Raw genomic sequence first — 25,144 nt, forward strand, 5'->3', positions numbered from 1 at the left:
TTTTTGCTGTAAACAATTCCCCGCTCGCCGCGTCTCGCGCTAGGCAACCGCGTTCGATGGACGGTCGCGCGCTAGTATTGGCGGTGGGCCGGACTCGCCGAACGAATACTCGCTCATTCGGCGATATTCAAAAATTAAATTCTTGTTAAATATTGCGAATTTTGCAAAATGGTAGAGAACTTTTTGATTCAGTTTAGTCCATTCTATCTACCCATGAGCGGTCATACACCTATTCTGAGACACCCTGTATATACATATATATACAGAGTGTCTCCGTATAAATAGCAAATAACTAATAGAGATAGACTTAATAAATATAATATCAAATTAAACGGCTCTGACTAAACTTTATTGTAAGCACAGTGATCACTTAGAAATATTATCTGTGTTAGAGAGCGAAAAGACATGATTAATTTTTACACGGTAAGGTGACAATTTTAATATGATAAAAGTTGTAGCATTCTTTTTAACAAATACAACGATGTATGATACAACGAAATTATTTACAAATTATAAGAGTTATTTTGGTTTAAAATTTTGCGGGTAGCAACTACCTTTTCAATTTCTGCTCTGCGATGTGGCCAACTTCCGACTCTTGCACTAACGAGAATACTATGATCAGATAAAAACATTACACGTCAATTGTCAACGCAAAAATCAGAAGTTGGCCACATCGCAGGGCCGAAATTGAAAAGGTAGTATAGCTGCCTGCAAAATTTTAAACCAAAATAACTCTTATAATTCGTAAAGTAATTTCGTTATATCATACACCGTTGTATCCGTTAAAAAGAACGCTACAACTTTTATCATATTAAAATTGTCACTTTATCGTGCAAAAATTAATCATGTCTTTCCGCTCTCTAACATAGGTAATATTTCTAAGTGAACACTGTGCTTACAACAAAGTTTAGTCAGAGCCGTTTAATTTTATATTACATTTATTAGGTCTATCTCTGTTAATTTACGAGATAAAAAGGGGTGGCCACTTATACGGGGACACCTTGTATAGACGTGCACGCGCATAGAGATTTATTTCATGCAATTAAAATTGAAGAAATGTTTAGTCAGAAGAATAGAATTAAATTACTTTTGTCTGCATGAAGATTATATTTTGCTTGCGAAAGCAATTTTCGAGAATTCGGAACATTATTCTTTTCTGTTTGATAAAATGTCAAAGAAAAGCGCTCCATTATAAAGAAAGAAATCCTTACTTCATCCTTTGTGCCGAAACGCCGATGTTAGAGAAGCCGTTGAGCTAATGTCTCTCTTGACATGTCTTGAGACCTGGTTGTATGCTCTTCTGCACGCGGATCGTGGGCAATAACCGCGATCGAAACCGCGCGCATTTGAATCGCACGTCGTTCATCCGAGGATAATGTTTTCCGTTGCCATAAAAACGAAACGTTTCCACAGACTGACGCACGACTGTTGTGGAGCACGCATCAGTGCGTACGCATAACTGCTCATATAAAGCTGCTTTTTACAACGGCGATTGTGGGTAGAGGCCATAAAGAGGTCCGCGCCGCGCGATTTCAGTTAGACATTCTCAACTATTCCGCCGGCTCTATTACGGTCGAACGGTATCGCGTAAACGCTGAAACTTTAACCAACCGGTTTTCTGTGCATAGTCGGTCGCAACACATTCTGATCAACAATGTCACCAATTTGGCCGAATAATTGAAACGCGTGACTCGCGCTATCGAAACGACGAGCGTATTCCGTTCCGTTGCGAATTTTGTCGGCAATTTTTATCATCGACTTCACAATGAAAAAACATATTTAGAAACAAAACCAGTTATATCGTGTTTTCGGCTAAAAAAGCTCAATGAAAAAAAAAGAATATAAAAAAAGAAAAATGATTCGTTAATATTTTTATAGTGCTGATTGTATTGTGTACGTAATATTTAAAAATATTTTAAGTAATTATTTTATTTATGTTTTTTATCTTTGTTTAAAGGTTTTTAAGCACTTTAAAAATAATTTCCAACATCTGCAAATTCAATTAAATTGAGATTATTGTTTAAAAGAGCAAATGGATAATTTGAAATGTATTCGTAAATATATTTATATAATATTTCCGAGAAATTGATATCGAAGCTTTTTGATTTCTATCATAATTTAATTTAAATCTATTTATTCAGAAAATTCGATTAATGTCAATCATAATCATTAAACGTTATTGTAAAAGAAAAAAGAATTTTTAATTCCTCGATTTTGCCTCTCAATTCAATTCAATTCGTTTTTTTTTTGTTAAGAGAAGCGTAAATAAATTTAAAGATATCGTTTGTAACAAGTACGCTTTTATAATTACCTAATGCCAATCGAATTTGATCACATCGTAGTGAAGCAGTTTAACTTCCATCGATTTACCCAGCTTTTGCGCATCTGTGGAGTACCCGAAATGTAACGAAACGGAGTGCGATTGAGAGGCGAGAAAGGGAAGGAGATTCTTCTACCTCAGTGTCTCCCAATTTAATTTAGCTGCAAACCTCTTCGGAATCCGAAGAAAAGTTGCGAAAGGTCTAATCTTACGCTTTTATGTAAAGTTGCAAAATTACATCTGAAACAAGTAATTGCGACGACAATCAAATAAGTTAGAGATTGCGACTTCGACAGTCAGATCCAACTGATAAAGAAATGGTTCAAGTAGAAGATAAGATTAAAAAAGTATCGTGTTGTATAATATATTGAGCTGTGTATACTTTCAGCCTTTTATTTATTGCTAAAAATTTATCGACTTGATTGTCTTCGGTGCAATTTTATATTTACAATTTTCAAAACATTTTTGTTTCTCGATAATTCCCTCTTATGTTGATGATTTTACGAAATATTTGGGAAACACTGTTCAAGTTGAATCGGAATTGCGGTTCGACGGAGTAATTGGACAAACGAGATGCTCGGCGGAAGAGTGGCCGGTGTGTCCGATGTATTTTGAAGCAGGAAATAAACGCGAGTTCTTCGGGACTTGCAAAACTCGCCGGACGCGTATATTCGTGCCCGAGCGAAACGGCTAAGTTCGTTTATGTGGGACACCAACTAGAGCAAGAAAAGCTTCAATTCTCGCTTCTCATTTTTGCAAGCGAAGCAGTCTTCATTCAAACGCCTGGAAAATACAACGGAATTATATGTTTTGCAATATTAATCGATTTAAAATAAAGGATAATTTTCATGTCATGAAAAAATTTATAAAACCTTTAAAAAAATTTTATTAACTATTGTGAACTTTTTTCTTTATGATCATGTTGTCTTATTTGTCTAATTATAAATTATCATAAATTTTCTCATTTAAAAAGTCAATGAAACAAAAATCATATAACTAAAAGAAAGGATAAAAAGAAAGTTTCGAAATTTTACCATTAATTTAGTATGATACAATATACAAATGAACAATTTGTCATCACGTTGTACATCCTATTCACTTTGTAATTTAACGAAAATGTTTTATATTAAAAAATGTTGCTGTCAAGAGCTTATCATCGTGAGAAGATATGAACACGAGATGTCTTCAACGTGGCTTGAATGAAATAAGCATGGTCATCCAAAATTCGACAATAGTATCGCTACTTTCGTATATATCATAGAATGTGTATCACGTGATATTCATTTTGGAGTTCCACAGAGGATGACGAATGTCTTCTTCTCAAGCAGATCCTATGTGTAGGAAAAGAATTTATTCCTTGGATAGATTAACTCTCAAGCTCAGATTTTAATCTTAGAAGAAAATTGAAATAGAAATTATTTAAATTTAAGTTGAATTCAAAATACGATGAAATGAATAGTTTCAAATATATGGAGCGTCTCGTACCTAAAGTGTTTGTTTATGATTTTTTTCGGGCACAAAGTCGATGTATTCGCGAATCTATGCGAATTAATTCAATTAATTGTGACTTGAACGCACAATGATTTCTGTATGATTACTTACAAAGTCTCTCTGTAACCTTTTGGCTCAAATCCGGATATTGAACACGTGTCGCGCACATTTGTCTAAGAATCCTCGCAGCTGCGATCTATGCATTGCAGCTGGCGTACCGTTAAAAGTAGTCTCATTAAAACTTAATAAGTACCATAAAACACGAGCGCCCATGTGCCCCTGGGGCCAATTATTATGTGGAATCCTTTATGTACGATCGATTTATTATTTCTCCGTTCTCCAGTAAACAAAGTTATTAGTTACGCGACGATAAACATGGAGCTAGCTAATGGAAGGTAAATAGGAACTTTTACGCATTAAAAGATAACCTAATTAACGATGCCTACGAATTTTTAAAAATACATGAAATAAAGATTTTTATTTCTGCAGAAAAATTGATAGTTATTCAGCTGCAAACTTGTAAATTCTTTTCAGATTTACGCTGGTATAATAAAGTCTTACGTCATGGATATTTCATATTATTTTATATGGAAAAAGTGCAAGAAATGAAAACAAAATCTTCTTTTCTTTCTCTTAACTAATTCATATACGTGAAAATTGCAGCATAGAAAACATTGAGACATACGTGTAGGCGTGCAGGCTGTGCGCAAGCACTGGTTAAAGTGTTTTCTTCGCAGTTTCTCAACGAGCTTTTCGCGAGACACTTGACGTCTTAATGCTTTCACGAAGAGCAGCGCGACGTAAAGTTCTTAATGAACATAATGTACCTACATAACGTACATAAAGCAAAACTTGGCGAGCTTATATAATTTGCGGCCGTGAGATGCAGTCATTGAAAATGTAGCTTGAAACAAGGACAAGTGTGCAAAAGATAGCCACGGCGCAAAGAGAGCATGCCGCAACTTTGCTCGGTAGAAATAATGACATTTGACTGACTATAAAGAAATGTCAACCTATATTTAACCGCGGTCTGAAAATACGATAAGAGCCACGCTATCGTAAAGTTCTGAAAATAATTTTATTAATTAAAATCTGCGTATGTATGCGTGTATTCATAAACCAAATGCGCCTGAATATTTAACATTAGATGTAAAAATATTTTTTGTACATGTGAAGATATAGTCGCGTTTCGATAGATTGCAATTTCGATATTCCGTTAATGAAACGTTGGCGGATCGTAATGATCAAAACAGTTGCCTCTTACATCTGTAATACTGATACGGGTAAACGTTTTGCATTTGCGGTCAACGAATTTACATAAAAGACATTTCAGAAAAGTCTTGCGCGAACGAGCTTGCGGTATCACTCAAGGCAAGTCGGAGGCTTCGCGATTAATCCGCTAAGAGCTACGACGGTTGTGCTTGCCACCCGAGCGGAAGAATGCTTCTTGCTTATGCCAATCGGCATTGACTGTTGGCATTCCGGAGAAATGGGTCAGACTGAAGAGCAACGGCCCGGCAATCTGGGGGAGTGCGTTTATCTCGATCGCGATAATTTATCACCATAAATTCAGGCGGAGGGCGAGGAGATAGCGTGACGTTTTTGCGACGCCGTGGTACACGTTACTCGAGGATGGCGCGGAATTCATTTAAGCGAATCGTGAACTTCTTGGAATACCTCGAATTAGTCGCCCGGCACGTCAGGTCCAAATTGACGCGCGAGATATTGAAAAGGGATTGCATTGTTATGCGACGTGTGACATGATTAGCATATGATATTCGTCAAACAAATCAAATTTGTACTGGAATGTCAAACCTGAGAAAGAATTTTATTAGAATTGCTAAAGATCTACTTTTATCGGTAAAACTGTAGAAGATACCAAAAGATTTTCCGAACGATTATTTATTATTAACGAGAATAAAACTTAATTAGTTATTAGAATAATTTATTAAAGCATACAAATTAGTAAAAATTATTAATCTTCTGAAAAAAATTTTTTGGATTTTATTCCGAGGATAGGTTTTGAAATATTTAAGCAATTACATTTTACATTTTCTTAGAACATTGCTTAGGAAGACTATTGGAGAAATTAATTTAAAATAACTTGCTCCAGTAATTCTCTTTTTTTTTACTTCTTTTAGGTAGAAGTTGCTAAATATGCTTAAAATACAAAAATATGTGTCCATTATCGAATTGGCGGAACCACTGCTGCGTGAATATTTTAGATGGTCCCTCGTTGGAATTCGAGAAATGTTCGTAAATCAGTTCAGGTACATCCTGTCGGACCTATCGTGCCAGGACGACGAGAATCGTGGCACGCCACGGGAGGCTCGACCCATTAACTTAGAAATATATAAGATCACGGAAGCATATCACGGAGTCGGAAAGTTATGCGATAGTGGCCGCTCACGAAGGCGCACATGCCGTCGGGAAGTTAAATTACGCGGTGGATCCTCGACTTTTATGTCCGGGCTCGATGAGAATTCTTTTATGTGCGAATACAAGACTCGGCGATATCGCTGCTGGTTAGGCTCGCGATCACGAAGACTCGGGACGAAGAATAAAGATTCACCCGTGAAATTCTCATCTAGATCTCGATTTTTCATGCGTTTCACGAATAATTTTATAAACTAAAGGTCAGTTGAGACATATAATGCTTTCGCGCTTTGTCCATTTGACACAATGCGCAAAATGCATTATAAACGCTATTAAATTAAAGAGTTTTATTTATTATGATTTATAACAGATAATGGCCTTTTAGAGAGGTAACATGAGTTACATTTATTATATTTACAATGAACTCTATTTACTTATCGATTGTTTAATATCAACATTTATTACGAGCAATTATAAATATATTATTACTGTTATTTATGAAAGTACAGGAAATATCACAAGAGTTATTATTTTAATTATGTTCTAAATATTTATATATGTTTATAATAATACAGTTTTTTTACATACCGTTTTTTATGTCAACGCACGTTTATCATTTTACATATATTATATTTATATAACCGAAATATTTGTTAAATATATATATATATATATATATATATATATATAATTTTTTATTGCTGTCCATTAATCTTTCATAAAAATTATTGCACAATAATTATTATACCGCGCCGATTTCCACTAGCCGATGATGACGAAGATATATTTCAAATATTGATTATTTCTGGGAATCTTAATTGTTAATCATATATTTACGTATCTATAATTTTAGAGTTGTGTAAATTTTGTGTGTGTGTTTGTGTGTGAAGCGTTATGACCTACAAACGTCACTTTTTCTCACACCTGCATCAAATATCATGTCGTAATTACTATTATCGGCATAAACTCAAGCTCGTGTAAATCCACCAGAACGAAATTCGATTTTCGCAGTAGCCTCCGATGATACTTTACGGTATTAATTAATATCTAATGGCGCAATATCGGCACGTAATCCGCTCAACAATATTGTACAAAGGTATTACCGTGGCCCACGGTCCACGGTCACGTTTCGGTATACCGTTGGCTAAACTTAGTGGACACGACGCAGAACGTTTCTTCGGCGGCTAAAGGATCCGTCGTTAATTGCTTGCGCGCTGGTACTACGTTTCACGCGGCTCCGTAGCTGCCGTCCTTAATTTTACATTACGTAACTTTATATAACACCGGGGCGATGGAACACATCGGGTATTATTCACGACGTTCTAAAGTGCGGAGTGCTATGTAAACGGCCGGAGTAAAGAGCCGTATGCTACCGAGGGGTGAATAAACCGCCATATTGTATCTCTCTACTATTTGCTAAACGTGAGTGAAACAGTGTAATGGCCGTTAAGCTTTCTTTCGTGCTTGATTAACTTGGAGAGCTGGGAATTGGCGGTTGTACGGCTTCAAATTGCTCGAATAACTTGCCTGTGAACTCTGTTCTTCGGCGTTAACGCCGCCGCGCCGCCGCGCCGGTTAGCCCATGGACCGCGCGCGCTTACGTATTTACATTTTAACTTGTGGATCATAACTTTCTCTTCTTCAGTCTAACTCACGATTCTGCCCCTGTTCTAAGATTTCTGAAGAGCGATTTTGTCTCTGTTAGTATTACCTTATTCCCTTGACACGTGCATCCCTTTTATGAACGTAAACGTAAGAAACGTAGTCATCTCCGCTCCACACAAATCGTTTTATTGAATAGTTTTATTCAAGAGTCGCATAGATATATAATTTAATTTTGCGGAAAACCGCACGGTGATTTTGACAGGAAGAGAATACGCATTTTTATTAACATAATCGCTACTTCACGTCTTGGATAACTTTGCAATAACTTTACAAAGATTCATTTGTATCGACGAAAGATTATATTGGCTTTTCGAACAGTCGACAGTTTTTTTGCACTCAAACTCACGTATATCCATTTATCCTCAGTCTTTGCGTTACGACGTCTCTAGAGGCAGATTGCAGGATATTACTTCGCTTGACTTCGTGATCTCCCTTTACTCCACCCCGCTTAACGTGTAATTCGTGAGTTCCAACTGCGCCTGAAAGGAACGCAAAGGCTCATTTCGTTCCGGACGCTGTCGGGCAGCCTGAAGTAGCGGCGCATTTCGCTATCCCCGATGCCGGTATTACACGTCAGGTCAGACGTTACAGATGGGCAATTAAAGTGTTACAACCTACCCCCCGCGAAGTGCTTAGCATCAGCGGGGGATGCGCCGCTGTTTGCTATAACGCTGGCCGTTCCTTTTTTTTTCTCGCGCAATTCAACAGCGTTATCAGCGAGCTATTTAAACTTCGATCGATGCGAAAATCCAATTGAGGATTTAAGAATCTTGTAAAATTGATTAACTCGCCCTCGTAGCTGCACAAGACGGCAGCCAGATATTTTAACCGATCTAATCGCTATACTGTCGCTTTCAATGTAAGGGACATCGGTCTCCTGACGCTCGAAGAACGAACCTTATCCGAAGTTGTTATCTCCCCGTTTCGTGACAACGCGTCGCGTTTGTCTGCGAAGAAGAAGCGTGTAAATGCAGGTAAATACAATTACCTTGTTCCATCGAGGACCTGCATAAAATTAACAAACAGATTGACGGATCACTATAAATGATTTCCTTCTCCCGGTGATTTCCTCGTTACTCCCGGTCGGCCGACGCCAAGTGCCGCGGCACGCGAAACGGTAGGGTGTATGCACATCAGTCAAGAGTCATGACGTGCAGCCGGCAACAAGCGTGCAATTACTCGAAGAAACAAGAAAGTGTTTCGGTCTATTGGGCGTAAAATGCGACAGGAGTGGGGGGGGAGGGAGGTGGAGAGGGGGGAGTGTAAGAGTTTAAAGAGAAGCGGCACCGACTCTCGATTAGAGTGAACGCCGCGCGTTCGCACGGGCAAATAAACGGTTAAATTATACATTGTTAAACGACGGACAGACTGAAACGGCGCGCGGTGGTGGTGGTCTATTTTTTGAAGGTGGTTGTGCGCGCGGAGGAAGAAGAAAGCCCCTTGAATAAAACATATCTACCGCCGGGCATGTCCCGGAGTCTCTCTACTCATCCCTTCGTCCTCCCCCTCCCCCTCCTATCCCCCCGCTCTACATCTTCTTCTCCGCGTCCTCTTTTTTCATCCGTCCTACCGTTAAACATCCGTCTGTCCTCGGCGAGGTCATTCGGGCGACGCCGCATAATAGCCGACCCGTTGACGGTAATAAAGTAAACGTGTTGCGCCCGAGAAACTTCGCGAATGAAGTTTAAGTGGTCGGAGGAAGTGACCAAAAGTGCGGCATTCTCTGAGAGGGAGAGAGAGAGAGAGAGAGAGAGAGTCATTGGTACTCAATTTACGCAAGATCATTTAACTTTCTTAAACAAGAGCGAGAGGAAATTTGAATTGCCTCGAGCATGAAATAAAATCGGTTTTGACGGCTGATATATAGGCACTTACGATTGCATTGAATTTCGCCGGACCGCGTTGATGAATGTGAAGTTATAACGAGCGCTCGTTTTTGCCCCGAGCCGCGTTCATTCATAAAAATGATTCATCAATAATTCTACCGACAAACATCGCTTGATCAATTTTTTTTCTCCCCCCCAGGCTCCGACAGCAAGGTGTCGGACGTTGACGGACAGCCCTACACGACGTTGCTCTACAGCAACGGCCCGGGTTACGTGCACCCGCGGAATATCCTGCGAGAGGCTGGGAAAGATTCCATTCAGGTAAGGGAGGCCCATTCTCATTTCCGTACGCGCGGAAGGTAGTTCGCCAGTGTTTATTGGATCGGAGAATGATTGAGTGGCGAAATCGAGACCGCGCTCGAAAATCCATCACGTACCATCGCTGTTCCATCGTGAAATATTCTGCCAAACACTTCCGACTGCCTAGCCTCAACCATTTCCTCGAGTATCCTGGAATACCGCGTTCGATGGGCGCTAGGAATTTTTAATCTTGCCGTAAAATTAATGAAGGGACTACACGGTCGAGCATGAGGCAAATTTAATTTTAAAACATATAAAAAAGATATACATAACGATAGTGTGTAATAATATTCTTAGTAATGCATAAAAATAGCATTATTAAAATAATAATTACATTTAAATCTTTCTAAAATATTGTAATTATGTATATATATATTTTTTCCAATAATAACTTGTACAACTGTATTTACTGAATTTGGAAACCTTAAAATAATTGTTTAAAATTGAAGGTCTCCACATTCAGTAAATACAGTTGTACAAGTTATTATTGGAAAAGGTGATAAAAAAGTACACTTGGTAGAGATGGATAAGTATAAATATTAAATTAGCATACATATCATTTCAGTTGAAAAGAGGTAGCAACATGTAAAAAGTTATAAATATATAAATGTATAATGTATAAAATAGGTAGCAATGTGTTAAAATATAAAATATCAATCTAAATAATTAATTAATGGAGAATAATTATCCTCCTTGATTAATATTCGTCAATATTAATGCTGAGGTACAATAATATGTCATAAACGTGACTTCTTAAGAATATTTTTTCAATTGTTATATTTAAATATCAGGAGATACAGTGTAAAGATAACTGCACATTAGAAATGGAAGAATATCGAAATATTTATTAGTGCTTTCTATTTATATTAATATACAATATATATATACAGGGTGACCAATAAGAATATGTTAAGAGTAAATGGTTATTACTTCACAACAAATAGATCGAACGAAATGAATAAAACGCCATTTTATAGAAAAAACTTGTCAATTTTATTACCATATATATGAAAGAGTATTTACGCGCTTTTGGTCGCGTGTCACTAAATTTTAGAAATTTAGAAATCTGGAGAGGCTGTATGGTTATGCCGAAATAACGAGACAGTTATTTCGCGCAAAACTTTATTGCACACTCGCTCGCGCGGCGAAGTCCGCTATTCGAGTAAGTCCCACGATTTACAGAAGTCTCGATTTCCTTTTACAATATCTGAACCGGATATACCATTCGGGCATTGTATTCGAATATTGTTCTCGGGGATGTTCTTGATTCACTGGCCCGCTTCGATGTCGACGCGAAACTCGCGGCCTAAATTTTATTATCGCTCTCCTCGCAGGGGGTGATTTCGCGACAAATCAGATGTCTGATAATAAAATTGACAAGTTTTCTTTGTAAAATGGTGTTTCATTCATTTCGTTTGATCTATTTGTTGCGAAGTAATAACCATTTACATTCAATACATTTTCATTAGTCACCCTGTATATACTTATATAATAAACATATAATATATATAAAGCATATACATATATGTATTATGTTACAACATACGTTATTAGAAATATTCGAACTCTTGAAATACGATTGGAATCTTACCTGACCTGATGTATAATCAAGATATATACACATATTACATGCATATGTACATGTTAGAGAATACGAATTTAAGGTTTTTTGAAGCCTTAAATCGAATCAAATCGATTTAGATTTAATTAAATTATTGAAACATAATTATTGTTAAGTTGAATTTTAATATAAAAATAATAAAAAATTTTTCATGTAATAGAGGTAATATTGTTTACTTGATATAATGTTTTACTTATCAATGAATATAATTTTAAACGATTGTCAATATATGTAATTTATATTCCAAGTTTCAATTCCTCAAATTTGAAATTTTTAAATAGTTCGAATATGAATCATGGAGGTTTCAATCCGAATCGATTCGAACGAAGTAAGATTCCAATCGTATTCCAATAGTTCATACATTTCTAGTACTTAAATATGTTATAACATAATACATATACATGCTTTGTATTATATTATGTATATTGACATATAACAATATAATATATAACGATATTCTCGATAGTACTGTCAATTTTTTATCACCTCTACTGTGTAAATTATTATTACGTTAATTATTAATAATGTCTGGGATGACGCGTAGCTCTGACTGAAAACAATTGACTTACAATTAGTAGTAGACCGGTTTCAGGTTCAAATCCCGGGACTGTCATCCCACATATGATTGGTGACCCATTTCGGGAATCCTTAATTTCATTATTTCCTGTAGGAAAACAGAAGTCTGATGTTTCTGACAAGCCATAAAAAAATATGTGATATAAGAATGCATATTTTACGAAAACATTTAAAAACTCAAATGTCTTAATCTTTGAATATGTAAACTTATTGAGTAACACATTTCAAGACAAAGACATTTGAGATTTTAAATGTTTTTGTTGAATATGCATTCTTATATTATGTTTTTTTTTCCATTTATCAAAAATGTCTTCTGTGGTTTTTCTGGTTCATAAACTGGTTTTTGTCTTGTATGTTTATTATAACAATGTAATGAACAATAGTAAAATTCAAATTTCAATTGTTCTTCAGACGACACAATTACGTGAGAGGCCACTACAGTATTAGGAATCCAGTCCGTAATCTTTCTTATATATGACGATCAAAGCTAGCACTTTCACAAACAGAGCAATAAGTCATTTTATCGAGATATTCAGTGGAATTGGTATTTCTGTTTCATCACATTCTAGTTTATAAAAAGAATTGCAATTATTATTTTGATTTTTGTACTGTATACTTTGTGGGATAAAGTGTATGAACAAGAAGTAAAACAACAGAAGTACAAAGAAGAAACCAACCTTTCATTTTTTATCTTGCTAGCCGACAATTCAACAAGACTTGGCATATTTAAATTACTAATGCAACAAATCTTAGTGTTTGAAAACGAATTTCTTGAAGCATTTACATAGTATGGTAAGTCCATTTTGCTAACACTTCCTGGTAAATATGACAATAGTTGTTGTTTGATATATTTAAAAAAAAAAAGATACTTGAGATTTTTAATACTTTGTAATAAATATGTTTACTTGTTACTGAAAATATCTAACATTATTAACATATTTAGATTCGTGGTTTGTACTGGTAATTTGATTAATTGTAAATAATAATAATTATAACAATAGTAGTGATTAAGAATTTTTTTATAAACGATATAAATTTATTTTTATCATTCTAATTTGCCATTTAATCTTGTAATGGACATAATGTCGGGAGTAATAGAACTTACCGAATTCTAACTCGCACACATACAAATTTAGATAAAATAAATTGTTTTCAAAATGAGGTTTCTTTAATATTAATTAAATAAAATTTAATTTTGTACAAAATTATATTTTAATTACTTGATAGAAGAGATTGCAAGTATATGCAAATATTGGGAATTATTTTTGCAAAATATTTGATTTTATTAAATTTTTCTACGATGAAATTCATTTTTCTTGTTTTCGTAATTTCCATCGATAAATAATAACTTTTCAAATATTTAAATGTGTGCTGAATGAATGGCGCATAAAGAGAAATTTCAAATGTGACACCTGTCCATTTATAGAAAGTGCAACACAAAGATATGCGCCGACTGTTTCATTTATCGTCATGTATTATGTGTACTTTATTTATATATTTTATTTATGAGAATTTTATTTGCGTTCGTTCAATTAATTTAATTTAATTTCCTTCGCTAACATAGCTTTTCGATAGAATTTGTATTTATCTTTCGATCGTGTTTATGTTACAACCCGTGAACGCGCGTACTCCCCCTCCCCCCCCCACGGCTTTACAGCATTTCACATATCATGTGTTTGCACGGAGATTTGAATTTATACTAATCTGTAAACAAAAATGTTTCGCCGTGTGCCTCACAACGATCCGCGATTTCTCACGTATTCCGTTGAGTTTTATATCATTTTGAATTTACAACATATCGAGCGGAGACATTTCGGCATCCGCTGAATATTTACGTTATACGGATATATTATTTGACGTCGCTGACAGGTTGCATCGCGGAACATGGGGTAGATCATCCCGCGCTTTTATTCGCACTTCGCTTTACATTATCATGCCGAACACGTGCATATACAGCTGGTAATTTAATCTTCGATAGGTGCGGATATTAACAAATTTTATGCGCAAATTCGGTGTGCGTCGTGTATAATTACGATTTTACTACTTTATTTAAACGTAATATACCGTACCACTGTGCCATTACGGGACTAATGTAAATTAATCTCGATTAATTACAGAGAATTAGAGAACGAGATCACCTGTAATATATTAGGGATATACATTTCCTTCAACCGTATAAATTTTCTTCTTTACGAAACACCCCGTTACATGGCTGTTTGAATTATTGTAGATTAGTGTGGTGCCTCGAGATGAAGAAGCTATACAAAATCTTCTCAATTAATTCAAAGTGATTTTAATTGAATTTTTAATCGGCAAGTCATTTAATGTTAAAAAGAAAAGATAAAGGCCTTTCTCGTGTACTCCGCCCGGTCAGTCAGGCCAGTTATCGCGTGTCTGCAATATTAAACTTCCAATTGTTGAGATTACAAAGTAACAATTCGCAATCTTTTCGCCCGCGGTACTCACGGAATGCATTGAGAAAAATTCATTCTAAAGTTATAAAGGTATCATCTGGCGGTGTGACTCTCTGAGCATGATTATTCAATTCCTCGGAATGCTCCGTCAGAGTGAATCGTCATAAGCGGTAAGTGGCCGGGGAAGAAACTGATTAAAATCTGAATGGCTATTGGGGCGATAAATTACACCGACCTGCCTGTCCTTTCTCTCTCTCTCTCTCTTTCTTTCTCTCATACCGACGATCCTTATAAGTTGTAAGGGACCGAATGAGATATATTTCGTCACCTTAAATAGAATTCAGGCGACAGTCTGAATAAGAGCATTAGAGCATTAGTGGAATGTCGGATGAAAAATCGTAATTTTATTATGAGACAATTTTAAAATAAAACCTAATGATTGGTTAAATATTTCCAAATTTGGAAAATTGTACTTCAACATTTTTAAATGCTCCTACATGTGAATTAAATGTATCTATTTTTGAAACTTTTTATCTCCTTTAAATATCTTGAGAGAATAATAATGATAGATATAAGAAGACACAATACGTTTTAACAATGTGAATAAAAAAGAAATTAGAATAATTTTATGATTTATTTGGTATATTTTTTGTGCTACTGTCAAAAATGCTTAATTTTAGGCATATATTATATAATAAAAGAAATAATCGAAAAGCCATATGGGTTGCTACGTATACCTGCAAGTTCAAAAAATTTGTATTAATATAAATTATACTTTTGTAGACAGTTTTATATGTCATTTAGCTATTTGAGAAATAAGTTGTGTTGCAAACTGCATGCTTTACCGTTATGTTTGCCGGAATGCATACGATATAATGCCAAGGTGGGCGCATAGTTTGAGCTAGGATAGTATCGCATAATATTACTGCGATAGTATCACGTAGACCCCGTTTGCGCGGTCGCATTTTCCTACGGACTATCATGTAAACGTAAATTCGCATAAATCGATATCACGCGAAACAAGAAGCGCTCGTATTTTACGCGGAGAGATTGCTCCCGTTTTACGAGAATGTGATTTACACGGTGAATGTCAGGTATGCATTAAGCGCGTAAATCTGGATCTACCAGCCGGTATTAGCAGCAAATCTCATGACCATAATACAAAGTAGTAAATGTGTACGCGGTGGTGCCAAGGTAAACAGTGACCTAATTTCCGATCGAAATTGTTTATCTCGAGAATGTGAAGAGGACTCGAGAATTACTGTCCATCCCCATAATCTGATCTTCAAACGAATTATTGTATAACTAAAATTTTAATTGTAAAATGATACGATAATGTAAAATTTTGCTCGAAATATTTAATTTGAAATTGATTGTATTATTTTAACGGAGATAGGAGTCAATACAACATTAAAAACGAAATTTAATATGTATTTAAATTGTATATATTGGGATATGTATTTAAAAAATAAATACATATCCCGTTATATAATATGATATACGGAACGCTCTAAAATTTACGGTCGATGAATATTTGGTATAAATTAAACGATGAACAATGTTTCCCGTTATTTACTTCTATCTCTGGAGCTTAATCCGTGAGAATTCTGTTTCGTGGTTCATGATGCGATGGTAATTAATGTTTTCATATTTTTACCTAGCAAAAATAGCGGCGTGTCTTCGTGCTGATTATGAGAATAATTATCGCCGGGACGATCGATATTTAAGTAGCACACCGAAACGTGTTTACCTTATAAAAATATTCTCTGTTGGAACTGCGACTTATCTGTCCTCACATTTTATATACGTACCGACACGGTGTAATAAAATGCAGGTACGTTATTACCCACCTCAGTGATTTATGTCTGCAATTACACGCTGGGAGTTAATGCTTCAGATATCCAGGACGAATTAAACACCGGTGCCGGGCTGATATCGAGCTATTTAGTAGACGTCGACTCCCTTCGTTCGCGCGATAGGTATAGCGCGCAAATTAATGAGAATTTTTCAGCTTCGATAATTTGCCCGTTCGCGTTTTCTTTCGCCCTCACATTATGCCGCGCACTCCTCTGCATTCCTGAAGCGCAAACTGGTACAAATCAGTTCCGCCCCGCACGGTCGACTTCATCGGGGCTCGCAGGAGGGTGCTCACCCCGCATGAAATATCTTGTAGATGTTTTAAAGCAACCTTCTTCGTTCTTTATTCGCCCAGAATTTCTTGTCCCGTATAACACTCGCTGGTGAATGTTCCTTTTTGTTCTTACCAAGGTTTATTTTATAGGAGAGAAAGAGGAGACAGAGAGAGAGAGAGAGAGAGAGGAAAGAGCGCGGGACAAAAAATGAAAATTCAAGAGATTCAAATGTTTAATATTTCTTCGAAAAATAGATTTTATACGACAACTCATATTGTGATAAATGTCCAAGATAAGCAAATTAAGAATCCAATCCAATCTGCCGCGGCGGTTCTTTAATAAATCTAATGGCTATAGTCGTTATACCGCCTTTGTGTATCTTGTTTATCTCGGTAAGCGCTCGGATGTCCCGGTCCATTCCATAGATTTTGTTGCCGGGAATAAAGTGCACGAGTATGTTTCGCTGCGCGATATCTCCGAGCTTTCGCATTACCCAATAGAAACAGCGAGCTCTGGGATGTACCGATGGCGGATAACGCTAACTCCTTACGATATTTAACGCTCTCTCGACGGGTCATAATTCCTTAAGACGCCATTTCTTTAGTCCTCTGCTCCGATGGATCCACCCAGCAGCCCGACGTTACTTTACGCAATCATCGTCGCTGGTATAGGATTTCTCTTAGGCGAACGCATGGTCGCTGACAGGATTTGGCAAAGGGATGCGCGAACGCAGGCGGAATTTTTATCTACTTATTTTCAACAAATACGATTATTCGCGCGATTATTTTCAGACAAGTGCTCTTTGTCAGAAAAGGTACTCTCAGAGAATTTTTTATGTAGATTGTCATAGGATGACAATCGGGAAACTGCTGAAATTAAATAATTGTTATCTGGTATAATAAAATGAAAACAGAATAAAATGAATTAAAAATTTCTTTGTAAAAATTCGTTGTTTTTGTTAGCGCAAAGAGAAATATACATTTATAAATCGGTAAAAGTAAACATATTATAAAAAAGCGAATTTTTACTATGTACCAATAAGAACGACAGACTTTTTCTGTATGTTTAATTGACTTTATTCTGTCCATTTAGTATACAAAATAGTATTAATTTAATTATATATTTTTAAAGATAAATTGAACTAAAAAAGCCGCTCTTTATCTTTAATTTTTGTATTTATTATTTGTATTTATATTATTTTATATTATTATTATACAATGAAATTTATCCCTTTCTCATTCTCTCTTTCTTTCTCCATTGACAAATTCATAATAAGTAAAGTTTTTGTTCCATGTATTCTTGAGAAAAGCGCAACTCCGTCCTTTGTATTATTCTCATAGCGTTCAGTGAATGTAGTGCATCCCTTTTGCATCCTTGACAAGACCAGCGATGCTTACTGTGGAATTATTGATATTTTGCTTTCGATACTGAATATCTTTTGCATGAATAGTTTGTGCTTTCGATCTCAGTCGGAGCGAAAGCTGCTACAATGTCCGAAAAGAGATATTGAATATACAAGTATTAAATGATTCTACTTAAATCATGTGATTCAGAGTGTGTCCAACCGACGTAACAATATCGAATGCTTTTAGAGCTACACTTTCCGATTTTTATCACAAAAGAAGAAAAGAGAAAAAAATTGTATCCATCTTACTGGTTGGTTCGACGTGAGAGTAAATCTATAGTCTTTCCCATTTATTAATGCGCCACGAATTTTCGCATCGAATCGATTGTAATTTCTTTTGCTCATCGGAATATAAGCTAGTAGAAAAGAGGATAAGTAAGAGGAAGATAAAAAAAATAGGCATCTCCGCGTCGTCATCATCGCCACTCCATCGCCATATTCCCGGCACTTGTTGTCTCTCCTACGGGCATAAAGCTTCGTTCCACTCTCATTGCGCGAAACCACTTCTCCCCTGCCCCGAGAGTAGACCGCGCTCCGGGACGTGCCGTGGCCTTTCATCTGATCGTCGAGGCGAGATCGCGGCAAAGGGTTTACAATGTCTCGACGAGAAGGAAATATTGTGAGAGAATTCCCTTTTTCGCCGCAACAGCGCGCCTCATTTGAGCCGCACCGCGTAGCCGCAGGCGGAATAAAATGCAGAGGGAACTGCAGCGGGGTCGTAGCTGGAACTCGCGGCGATATCTTTTCGAACCAGCTGCTTTAATTTTATTCTCGTTTTAATTCTAAAATGTGCGCGCGGTTTCCGTAGGAAGGAGTTCAATTTTAAAGCAATACGAATTTCAATGAGATAAAAGAGAGCAGTATTTTCTACCAATCCTTGAACCTTACTTTGTGTGTTTTTGATTTTAGCATTAGAAATGCAGTAATGTAAGAAAGTCTAAATACTGTGAAAAAACTAAATAACTATGTAATAAATTGCTTGAACAAGATGGTGATACAAAATAATATATTGACAATGAGTGTCGATATTAAAAACATTTTAGAAGTTACAATTAAAGTTATAATTTTTTTAAAACTACTAATTTATTAATTTCATATCGTATATTGCAAAGTGTGCAAAAGGTTAATTATAATGCCTCTTTTATTATCGTTATTTTATTCTGTATGCAAAATTGGACGCAATATTGTTGCTAAATTTATTTTTATATGATAAAGAATGAATATGAAAGTTATTTGTATTGCAACGCATGTAAAAGATTAATTTTCTTTTATTATTGTTATTTAATTGTGTGCAAATTTGAATGCAATATTGTTTTCAAAATTATTTTTATATAAATGTTTAATATGAAAATTAACACAATTAATGAAAATTTTCTCTTTTTTTGATTTGTTATGCTTAGAGTGAAATATATTTTTATTATCTAATATTAATTTTATTATTTTTAATACACAATATATTATTACAAAAATTTTCCTCGTATTTCACAAGTTAAATTACATTTACGAAATATATATTCCTGTAAAAAAGTATAAACATATTTCTCTTGGGGAAAAGAGGGAAAAAATCGTATGTTTTTATGTGCGATTTTTACACACGCGCGCACACATACATACATGTCTGTGACAATTCGACGTTTTCCGCTATAACATTTTTTCAATTTACATGTTAAACGCCATGAAAAGTTATACTGTCGTTTTACTACTATATTCTATATAGCCACAGTTATAAAAGCGGCCTCGACTCATTAAAAAATAATGCTCCATTACCCAGCAGCTACGAAGTAGGTACTGCTCTCGCGTAAAATGATAAACAATCTTCAACATTTTTTTGACAGAATTCTTTTCATTATTCACAGCGTTATTTGTGTCGGAATAATACAGAAGTCATATTTTTGAATTATTTACATACCGATTTAGCGAGCAACTTCAATTCCTTTTTTTGCGTTTTTCTTTTGTTAACGTGATTAATTAATTTTTACTTTGCCATGTAATGTCGAAAAGCGATTCCATTTATCTGAAAGACATTATAAATTAAAATACAAGACGTTACATACAGATGTCTTTCTTTTAGTTTTATAAAATATCTTTGAAATATTATAACGTCTTTCAAAACATATTATCTGAGTTTGTATCTCTGATTTTTCCAATGTCTTCTTTATTACACGACATATAAAATTACAAACAGAATTCTTGTATTTCAATTCTAATTCTAAAGTGAGTTTAATATACAATTTTTCATATATCTTAATATTCATGCTAGAAAGAAATATCGATAAATATACATTTTACTCCACTTCGTCACTATAAACGTTAAATTAAAGATGATTTATTTTAATTTAATAATCAATTAACTCCTCACAAATTCTTTACCCCGGTTACGTTTCACGAATTGACACTATATAGTCGTCTTTGAATTTGTTCTGCCAAATTTGCAAATTTGGCTGTCATTATAGTCATCTATCATAGATTCAATTCTTCTATTTGCATTCTCATCCGACCCTGTGAAATTTTCCGACAGGACGCGCCGGGAAGCCCCGTGTGCAATTTCCCTTGTTTCGATTCAGGCGCAGTAATTGCATCTGTAACGATGTATAATTACAGACGGCGGGCGTGCCGAGGGCGTGGGCGACGCACGGAGGTGAGGATGTGCCGGTGTTCGCCGTCGGGCCCCTCGCGGGCGCCCTGTTCTCCGGTAGCGTCGACCAGAGCTACATCCCGCACGCGATCGCCTACGCCGCCTGTCTGGCCCATCACGCCAGCCGCTGCTCCCGGGATTCTACGAACAACGCGAATGCCAGCGACACAATGAACGCCGCGCCGATAAGCTGTCCCTCGGCAGAGCCGAACAGCGCGGCGATATCCAGCGACGTGATGAACGACCGCATGCGAAATCCACCCACGAAATCCGCCGCCGCCGGTCCCCGCCGCACGTCGGCCGGCGGCCCCACGCTTCTGCTGCTGCTGCTGCTGCTGACGCCGTTGATGCCTCTGATGCCCGTCGTTCTGCTGATTCCCCGGTGTCCCTTCGAAAGGACGAGTTAATGCGCCTCCTTTCTCCCGCGTCCGAGGAGGAGAGATCGGGCCTCCTGTGTTACGTCGAAGGTACATGACAGCGCGCGGAGAAGAGCTCTGCCGCTGGAATACCCGTGCGGCGTCCGACGCGGGCGCGTAATATAACAGTCGATGGAGCGACCGCAGTGTAAATTTGACAGCCCGCCGCGCGGGCCCTTCGAGAGTGGCTCGTTCCGAACGAGTAGTGATCGCCGGCGCGTCTCTCTCGGTGAACCGTTAAATGGATCGTTTGCCCAGCAACCATACGCTGCGAGGGTCATCGAGTGTCGGTGCAAACGGCACGGTACAGGGCGAAGAGCCCTCGAAAAGGCGAGAACTTCGAGAGTGACTTAATGGGACAGCATCTGTTGCGAGGATCTCCTCGAAGGAAGAGGTATATTTGCATTTTTTTTTGTGTAAGCAACGACGGTTGACAAATCGATGACGTGGACGATACGCCGCGCGACATCGCAGTGGGCCAGGGAGCTCGAAAAAGTGGCCAAATATCAACATATCTTCAAATAGATGAGTTAAAGTAGTTGCGGAGAAATTTTTTTACAAGTGGGTAGATATTTGTTTTTATGGAAGCATTATAAAAATAGAAATGTTACTTGAGTCTTAACATAATTATAATTTTTAAAAAATTGAACTTAATAATTTGTGAAGTTTTTCTTTCATGTAATATCAATATTACTAGTATTTGAATTTAAAAAAATAACGACGATATACGGGATTAACTTAACTTGAGTATTGTGACAACATTTTTATTCTTTTCGATTTTGTACAAATTGCCGTTTCCCAGTTCCCCGAAGTTCCACCTTCTAATAAAAAATTCAAGGTGTTAGAATCTTCATTGTAATATCGACTTTAAGCCTATTATGCGATATTTTGTGAATACTGTAATTTCCACGCGTAAACGCAATTAAGTTCCAATCGCTCGGATTGACTATGACCTCACGATTGTGCGCGTATACGTACTGATTTTATCATTTGAGCTATGTTTTTCTATCGAGAGAAGAATTATTTAAATTCCATTATTCATCTTTTTTGATTTTATAAAGGAATTTATATAGGGCTCGCACATGATCACGGGACGTGCTCGGAGTATCTGGCGCGTGAATGAGTCATTTTTAATTTTGAACTTCTTGGTGTCAGATTCGTTATCAATGACATCGAAAACCTTTAAATACCAATTTCAGAAAAGTCTAACGATATCTTGAATTTTGGAACACCTTTTCGAGCTCCCTGGTCTGCTGTGCATCGGTGAGATTAAACGATATATACGCGCGACGTATCGCTTCTTAATCCTCTCATGCGTTTTTGATCTCGTGTCCCGAAATAGAGAGGGTACTTCTGCTTTATATATGTAATAGTTTAATTGATACAAGTTCTTGTTTGAGAGATCGTCCAAAGGTTCTACAAACTTTACGCGCTAATGACTAAAGCCCTTTTAATAAAGAGATTTAATGAGAAGATTGGAATCTGAGGGACAAGAAGAGAAGTATCTTACTTAGTCATTATTTCAAGAGCTTTTAGAAGCTAAAGTCATAGTGTTTCCTAATATATTTTTATCATTTTCTATATTATTGTCTTATTATATATGTATTTTCCTATTATTTGGTATAAAAGATACTTCTTTATAATTATGTTCCCCCAGGTTTTTCCTCTTCTAGTTGAAGGAAGTAAATCCTTGCATGGGAAGATTAATTACTTTGGTCGATTCTGCGAAACGTTTCGAAACTGTTGCTACTTTCTGCAGCTACATTTCTTTCGCTCGACCAGTTTAGAATGAAATATATGTTTTAACAAAGATGAAGATCTGAAATAGAATTTACTTGAATTTAGTAAAACAGTATTTTTTAAAAATAGAAATTAAAAATTGGAATTTTTTAAGAAAAAAACAATTATATCTTGAAATCTATAAATTTCTGTTAAAGTAACAATTTTTCGCTGACAAAAACGAAAGAAGAAAATCTGGCTTTGATTAATGATTAAAAGAATCTGTGAATGAAAAGAATGGCGATGTTTCTGACACATTCCGTATATCTCGAAGATCCGTTCGCCTATCTTTGAAGTGGCGACTTACCGTAATCCTCGAAAGAGCACGTCTCGACTTCTTGCCGTATGGTAGCACATTACAACGAACCGATAACGCAGCCTCGCCGATCAAATAGACTGTCCAACGAACAGGCTGTAAAATAGCTCTCGACTCGTGCAACTTCTGAAGTAAGATAAATTGTAAATATATATTAAGAGCGGAGCAGAGACACAATGTATAAATACGAGACACGTCGAATCACACATCGAATGTAAACTACATGTAGGATTTAATCACCGAATCGAGACGGACTACTCATTAACGCACGCCGACACGCTATTTTTATCATCATCATCAATCAATCTCTCAATTCTTTGTACTTCTTTTGGTAGGATTACTTTAAATTGAACCAGAAATATTTATAACGCTAACGTAAAAACAATTTTTCACGGAATTTATTTTGCACCGAGAGAAGTTGAAAAGAAAGGTGATTCACACATGAAATTTTCGCACTTTACGGTACCATCGCGCTACTTCGCATGTTACGTTACTTTTATTGCGCTTTCCCGCAACGTAGTCTTCGAAAGCGACTTCGTCACGACGAGGGATTAGAGTCGTGCACTTTTGTCCAATTAATCTCAACAGTTCGCCGCTGCATTTCCCCCGATTCGCCTGCTTCGAGCGATTATTATTGAATAATCCTGCTGCCTCGTCTTTTCAAGTTCATTCGTAATGTATCGCGATATCGCGCTGAGTAGGAATCGGGGATCTACCGGCGATGCACTCATGTATTTGTGACAAGGCACCGAGGGAATTACAGCTGCGCGAGAGCTGAGAGTCCCTTCAAATTCGCCATTCAATTCTCCAGAATCCATTCTCACGAGAAGCGTTTCCATTTCCAGTTTTGATGAGGCCGTGCGAATTTTATGCGACGTTTCGTGCGTATTTACGAAACGGTCCTGAAATGATGATTTACCTTTTACGCGCCTGAATCGCGGCTTTGATTTATAGCCCCTTGGTAAATTGGCGAACTAATTGCGCCAGAGAACTAATTGTTGTTTTAGCTGTTTCAACTGGCAAGCGTTAAAGAAACCGCGTGTGAGAAAATAAAAATATCCCGAGTTTATCCCGAGCTGTGAAAAGCAGAAGGTATTTTGCAAACAAATACGTAAAATTATATATGAACTTCACTTTACTTCGAATTAATTATTAATATTTTACATGGGTTATGAAGTAATTGAAATTTTTGCGTTTAATATAACATAATTTATTCGTCTTTAATCTTTTTCATTAGACAACGAATATATTTGATGAAATAATTGCAACAGATTGTTGCAAATTTCTCTGGTGCAATGTTTATATTCGTCTGTCAGATTCATGCCAATGGAATTTAGCAATTTTTATGCAGGTAGAGACGAACGCGTTGTTAAAGAACTGTTTCTTTTCCAGAATTAATACGTACGTTAGAATACGAGAAGTGGAGGAGTACCTTTGTAAAACGTGTGCACATTTGTCAAGTAATATTATCTCGTCTTCAATTTCACTGCGTCGCGTATTCTTGAACAGTTATGATTTTTCTACTTGCGAAGAGAGATGTCTCAGATAGTCAGATCTGCTAGTGCCCCTCGTGATGTGCTTGCAGTCGACGAAGACACTGGTAAGAATAATCGCAACGAATCGCTATTTTCCATCAGGCGCGCTGACTTAATCGGAACTTCGCAGCGAGGATAAAGATCGATATATCTTTCGCTAAAAGTACCTTATTTCTATGGCGCTCATTTTATGCAGGATATGTACCTAAAAGACCAGAAGGATATCTCGCGATCGCGCTTACGTCTTTATTTCGCTTCCAACTTGTGCCCGCTTTCT

General features: G+C 36.5%; 1 protein-coding gene and 1 long non-coding RNA gene across 2 annotated transcripts in view; one reads left to right on the plus strand and one right to left on the minus strand.

Moving 5' to 3' along the window:
- Window positions 1-21,228, plus strand: part of LOC105452139 (alkaline phosphatase-like) — a 173,050-nt gene extending 151,822 nt beyond the window's left edge. Inside the window, exons 8-9 of the mRNA XM_011693003.1 lie at window positions 9,878-9,999; window positions 20,788-21,228. Coding sequence (XP_011691305.1) covers window positions 9,878-9,999; window positions 20,788-21,228 — 563 coding nt within the window. The remainder of the gene's footprint in view (window positions 1-9,877; window positions 10,000-20,787) is intronic.
- Window positions 3,473-4,187, minus strand: LOC105452136. Its single transcript, XR_974683.1, has 3 exons — window positions 3,923-4,187; window positions 3,806-3,859; window positions 3,473-3,651 (listed from the first exon to the last, which is right to left on the minus strand). It is a non-coding gene; the product is annotated as an uncharacterized LOC105452136 (long non-coding RNA).
- Window positions 21,229-25,144: the final 3,916 nt, after the last annotated feature.

Source organism: Wasmannia auropunctata, unplaced genomic scaffold (genome assembly GCF_000956235.1).
Source record: "Wasmannia auropunctata unplaced genomic scaffold, wasmannia.A_1.0 LD336037.1, whole genome shotgun sequence".
In the NCBI taxonomy this organism is placed as follows: Eukaryota; Metazoa; Arthropoda; class Insecta; order Hymenoptera; family Formicidae; genus Wasmannia; species Wasmannia auropunctata.